Source organism: Microtus ochrogaster, unplaced genomic scaffold (assembly GCF_000317375.1).
Source record: "Microtus ochrogaster isolate Prairie Vole_2 unplaced genomic scaffold, MicOch1.0 UNK61, whole genome shotgun sequence".
Classification (NCBI taxonomy): Eukaryota; Metazoa; Chordata; class Mammalia; order Rodentia; family Cricetidae; genus Microtus; species Microtus ochrogaster.
The window spans coordinates 794,176-800,707 of NW_004949159.1; the positions used below are offsets into that span (position 1 = coordinate 794,176).

Here is a 6,532-nt window from a genome sequence, read left to right on the forward strand (position 1 = left end):
AAAATCTTTTAAATGCAACTTTATAGACAACCATTTTAGTTTGATTCTCAGAAAAGACAACTATATTGCTTTTTCAGTTACTAAGCTTCCTGAAGAACCCTAATGGCTGGTCTAAGTCTTTTGTCATTCAGTTTTGGTCATCCCCACATATAAATAAATAAATAAATAAATAAATAAATAAATAAATAAATAAAACTGCACTTAAACAAACAACAAACAAGCAAGTATATTCTAGTATGTATTTCTTTTCCAAATCAGTTTTTACAAAATGCTTCACCCTATTTGTTTATTTTGTATTCTTCTTTTCAATCTTTGAAATAGCTGTCTGTTGACTTTCCATAAAAGTCCGCCCCCTGTGTGAAGAACCTTAGGACAGACAGAATTAAACTTGGGATCTCAGTCCTGGTGGATAGCCAAAGCCATCCATGCTTTTTAGTTGTTAAAATTTGAAAAACAGAAAAGGGATTTTGTTGGTACTGACTTCTCAACATTTGTCAGAATCTTCCCCCTACCGCCAAAGTGGTATTAGGTCAGACAAACCAGGACTGACGTCATTGCATTATCATGGACAGTGGGAATGAAGCTATCAGATGGTCAATCAGCAATGTCTTCAGGGAAAAATGTCCATAGATGAGAACAGGGGTACAGGCATTGTCAGAGTCCAAATTTTTAACCACTTTGACCTTGGCAGGAGAAGAGTAACAAGTTTTCACGAGAATTAGTATCAATTCTTATCATAAGGCCACAAGTGAAGATAGTTTGTAATATTTCTCTTGGAAAAAGAGAGAGAGAGAGAGAGAAAGAGAGAGAGAGAGAGAGAGAGAGAGAGAGAGAGAGAGAGAGAGAGAGAGAGAGTTTTCACTTTCTTTCAAACTTTTATCCCCTGGCTTCGAGTACTTAAAGCCATCAGGGAAGTTTTTCTGCTACTGTTGACACACTCAATACGCCATGCCATCATGGTTGAATTAGTTTTCTCTGGATCCCTACCAGGAAGTGAGGACCTGCTTTGGATACACTTGAGTACAACTGTGGGCAGCTATGGCATGTGGTGATGAGTGATGCTCCATAAGGCTCTGCAATCATCCAGTAAATGAGTGAGTTAAGAGACCATGCTTGTACTCCTGACCAAGTGATTCTTATGGATCCTGGACCACAGCCATCCCTTCTTTCTTCAGATTTAATCATTTTCCCAGACACAAGTTCTCAGCATTTTAATATTTGGTGCCAGTGTTTGGCTCACTACCATATGTTTCTGTTTTGCGATTATGGGATAGAAATGTCTGTCTTCTGACTTAATGGTCCATCTCTCTCTTTCTTTCTATATAACTGTATTTATGTAGCTCTTGTCTGTCTATCTAGATACATAATACAATCTACTTATTAACAGAAGTAGACATACTCTACAACAGATATCTGAGCATTTGATTACGCCTCTGAAATATTTCTTCCTAGGTCATTTTTGCAGTCTCCTCCTTCCTGCAATTTATTATTAGTAATCTTCAGAATTAGTGTTTAGTTCCATTCACATCACATTCATGATGCTGTTGTCTCTCTGTGTCCAAGCAAGGTTTTTGTTCCAGTGACTACTCTTTATAATTAATAAGTAAATGACATATATATTCCAATATGGTTGAGACCTTGCACTTGACTCCTAGCCTTCCATATTTAAGAATCTACATTACATGGCCTATGGTAAGTTGCAAAAGCAGTCAAATTTAGGTGAACCACACAAGAGTTCATGACCTTTGCTTGACTTGTGGTCTTATTCCAATATTCTGGCATCAGAGAATGGCCTAATAATCCACTGTGTGACATGAACTGCAATGTGTGTGTGTGTGTGTGTGTGTGTGTGTGTGTGTGTGTGAGATCACATATGTGATACATGGATTTTCATGAGTGTATCTATATGCCATTGTACATTCATTTGGAGGACCAAGAAGGCTATGGAGTGTTTGCTGCTGTTAATCTTCTTTTTTATTTCCTAGAGACAGGATCTACCCCTAAACTAGGAGCATGCTATTTTGCCTAGACTCACTAGTCAGTGGGCTCCTGGTGGCTGCCTGTCTCCATTCCCTAATGCTAATTGTAGAAATATGCAGCCAGGTCTGGGTTTTTACATGGGTGCTGGAGATTTGAACTCAGTTCCTCGTGTTTTCACAACAAGCACTTTTATAGTGCAAACATCTGTCATCACTGAATTAGAATCCTAATAGTCTCTCTTGACAGCCCACTCCTCTGCTCTTCTCTACCCATATTGTGTTTATTGTCAAATGATGTCAAACTTACGTTTAACATCCAACAAATAAACTCACGCCTTTCCAGACTTCTCACCTTAAACTCGCATTAGACTGTAATTCTATCAAGTTGCCACCATTGCTTTGCCAAGCCTTTTCTCTCTCTGCTGTCAAGAACTTGACTCCCATTGTTCTTGCACAGGGCAGGGAACCATGATTGCTCTCCGGGCTGAGGCTTGATTGGGAGAGGGGGAGGGAAATGGGAGGCTGTGGGGGAGGATGCAGAAATCTTTAATAAATAAATAATAATAATAATAATAATAATAATAATAATAATAAAACTTGACTCCCACTGATGTACAGTGCTGGAGTAATCTTTCCAAGATGCAAAGCTGTCACATCTCCTTAAAATCCTTAGTGACTCTGCCACATGCTGGAGGGACCTGCATGCTTCTCACACCCTCTCTCAACATCAAACACCATCTCCCACTCTCCATTCCAGCCTCCTGGTTCCTGGAGGAACCTGGTTCCACCTCCATCCCTTCATGCCACAGGCCATTGCATGTTACATGTGATGATGTGCTGCTCGTCTCTGTCTGGACGCTCACCTTCCTCCATTCTGTTTAATTCTTTAGAACTTTTCTTGGGCATTGCTTCTTTAGCAAATGTCTCGTTTCTTTGACTTGGTCACATTAATGATTTTCTTCTGTATATGTAATGATATGATTAATGGTTGACTTCTTGACATTTATTCCCTGAGAACAGACCACATGTTGCTTGTACTCATTCTTGTGCCTCTGCTACTCAATGTTTAGTTGTAAAGACAGTCTTTCAGGACATTTCTGCTGACAGGAAAGTTGATTAGTTTTTCTCTTTCTTTGCAGATTTGCCATCTCATTAATAAAGACCATTTAGAGGAGACAGAGTAAAGGATATTTCCATTATTAATATTTCTCCATTCAGGTTGGAGAGACAGCAGCAAGAATGGGTAATTTTCAATTCAAAATACTATTTATATCATTATAAAATATATGCTTCACAGATTAAACAGTAAAAATAGCTACATTACTGTTTCTTATTTCTCAAAATATATATAATAACCCTGAGCTCCCTTAAAAAGACTGACTGAAAACAATTCCTCTTATTTCCCTTTTTAGAAGAACATTACACAGGAATTTTAGAGAAAATGTCACAATTAATCCTGGAAAACATGCCAAAGGCTCAGTAAGTATTTTTGTGGTAATCAAGAGTTTTGAAATAATGTGCAATATTCCCCTTCCCTCTGGAGTTATTTGACTTTATATGGTAATGTTGATGTGTACCTGCATCTGTGTGTGTGTGTGTGTGTGTGTGTGACAGAGAGAGAGAGAGAGAGAGAGAGAGAGAGAGAGAGAGAGAGAGAGAGAATGTACATACATATATGATAGAAGTATATGTAATTATATGCAATAAGTTGTTAATGACAGTGAGATAATAACAACTGTACTGTTTGGGGGTATTATGTCATCCATATGACATATTCCAACGCTTTTCTTTTTTTAGCTATTCCAGTTTATTGAATGATTTTGTTGAATCTGAGTTTTTTCTGATTGACGGAGACTCCTTGCTTGTCACATGTGTATGTGAGAAGTCGCTAGAGCCTGGGCAGAGTCTCCACTTCTTCTACTTGGTTGAGCGTTACCTGCTGGATGTTAGTAGCAAAGGAGGACATTTTGCCATAGTTTTCTTCAAGGTAACACAGACAACCTGAGCTTTGTACTCTTTGAAGACTGAAAACAGAGTTCATTTAAATGATTACTTAGATATGAGGAATCTTGTCCCTGTAGCTGGCCTTGAACTTATGATGTCTTTGCTTCTGCTTCCCAAGTAAAAGGATTTCAGGTGTGCACTACTACCCCTTGCTATAATTAAAAGTGTTTTTATAAGATTGTATAAATCTTTTCACGAGTGACTGCAGGGCAAAATACATTTTTAAAAGTTCAGAAAATGAGATGGAGCCTAAGGCAATGAGGTTCCAAGTTGGAAGCCCAACTGAGCCTCACTTAGTGATTTTCTGAGTAGTTTAGCCAACCTGGGAAGACCCTTAAAGAAAAAAAAATCTAGAATTGCAATTTAGTGATAGAAGACTTGCCTAATGTGTGCAAGGCTGTGGGCTCGACATCCAGGACAAAAATAAACAAAACAAAATAAAACAAATAAAAAGAAAAACAATTTAAAGGGAAGAGGAGAACAAAGCAAATGCCTAGCATTGCAGTGTTCTAGAATGAGCACAATTAGATTGCTTTGTAATGTGTAGTGATGGGAAACTTAGTGGACAGAGTCACAAAAAGTTAGTGAATTTTTGAACAGTGGCCCCACTGACCTCAGTTCTACTTCTCTAACTCTGAGAACTACTTTGCCTTCAAAACTCAGCAGGCAAATTATTTGAATACATTGTTAGGTGTATCTGAGCCCACGTTAACTCATTAACCTTATTTTACTGTTGTGTGCTTTGTTATAGATAATGCTGAGTGAATATCATATTTGGTATAATTAATAAAATTTGGTTAATTTCAATTACAGGTATATCTACTGCTACCATATCTTCCTATTCCTATATTCAGGGCAGCTAATGGTATACTCAGGGACTCTTGTGTGGATGTTCAATCAGTTTGCAGCTCACGATACTGTACATTTCTGAGCATTGCTAACCAGCACCATTTCGTTCAAGGAAGCAGGGTTTTGTTCCATGTTTACAATTCTTTCACAGATTTTAATCATCTCCTAAGAAAAAACCTTGTTGTTTAAGAAATGTCACTGTATCTAGAATTATTCTTTAGAATAACATGTTCCCCTTCAGTTCCCAATTCCAGAACATTTATTATTACAAATTATTATTTTCATAGTTATTTTTGTCCTTTGTCTTCTTGACATAAGGTTGGACAGGAGAATGATTAAAAGATTGGAAGACAAAGAGTAACGAACTCTGGGTACTATGGGCTTGCTTACTCTTAGGTTTAAAATGTGACTTATAGCATACATTTGTGATATAGAAAAATTCCAGTGTCAATTTACTGACTAAAGGACATTAAAAAAATACAAACCCAAACCTTCTGTACCATGTTCCTTCAATGACCTTAATGATATATATTAACTGCCTAAACTAGCAAAACACTTGTCAAATAATGTCCTTTGTCTCCTCCTCATAGGATGCTGAATATGCATACTTCAGTGTCCCTGGACTTCTTACACTGAGAACTGCTTTAATTTTGCACCTTCAGAAGAATACTGCCATTGATGTGTGGACTGAATTTTCTGGATGCTTGTCAGAAAAGTGGAGTATTACCTTAAGTCAGAGTTGCCCATATTTCTTGATTCTTGCTGATGAAGGCCTGAACGATCAGCAGACACACCTTTTCAACTTTTTAGTCATTCAATCTTGGGCAGCAAAGGTCAACATCGCACTCTTCTCAGGGCAAACATCTGGCATCATTCGTCTTTATGCATATTTTATGCAAAGCTCATATTCAAAGCAGCTGTTTTTCAAGCAGGTAATATATATTTAAAGACAATTTTCTAGAGATTTATAAACAGTTCTAAATTAATTTAGAAGATAAGGCTCGTTAAGAATGCTTGCTAGTTTTGTACCCATGTCTGGTAGTTCATAGCTGCTTTAACTTTAGCCCAAAGGGATATGACAGCTCTGGCCTCTGTGTATACTGCACTTACATGAACATACCTACATAACTACATATATGCATGCGTACATACAGAGAGACAGACAGATACATATATATACACACAAAACTAAAAATAAAATAATTCTTTAAAAATAGCTATCTTGATTCAATATTGACTCTACCAAAAATATAGAAACTATTATAGATTTAACAGGTATAATAGTTATTAACACGTACAAATTATTTATATTTAACATTCATAAAAGTCCCATGAGGCACGCTTAAGAATCATCTATAGCCTGTTGGTGGTGACGCATGCCTTTAAACCCAGCACTCGGGAGTCAGAGGCAGGTGGATCTCTGTGAGTTTGAGACCAAACTGGTCTATAAGAGCTAGTTTCATTTGATGTTAGCTGTCGGCTTGCTGTATATAGCTTTTATTATATTTAGGTATGACCCTTGTATCCCTAATCTCTCCGATACCTTTACCATAAAGGGGTGTTGAATTTTGTCAAATGCTTTTTCCGCATCTAATGAAATGATCATATGGTTTTTTTCTTTTAGTTTATTTATATGATGAATTACATTGATAGATTTTCGTATGTTGAACCAGCCCTGCATCCCTGGGATGAAGCCTACT

General features: G+C 37.2%; 1 protein-coding gene across 1 annotated transcript in view; it reads left to right on the forward strand.

The window, feature by feature from the left end:
- Positions 1-1,682: 1,682 nt before the first annotated feature.
- LOC101993692 (probable ATP-dependent RNA helicase DDX60) overlaps positions 1,683-6,532 on the forward strand; it is an 81,273-nt gene continuing 76,423 nt past the window's right edge. Inside the window, exons 1-4 of the mRNA XM_005369808.1 lie at positions 1,683-1,692; positions 3,392-3,458; positions 3,777-3,966; positions 5,423-5,764. Coding sequence (XP_005369865.1) covers positions 1,683-1,692; positions 3,392-3,458; positions 3,777-3,966; positions 5,423-5,764 — 609 coding nt within the window. The remainder of the gene's footprint in view (positions 1,693-3,391; positions 3,459-3,776; positions 3,967-5,422; positions 5,765-6,532) is intronic.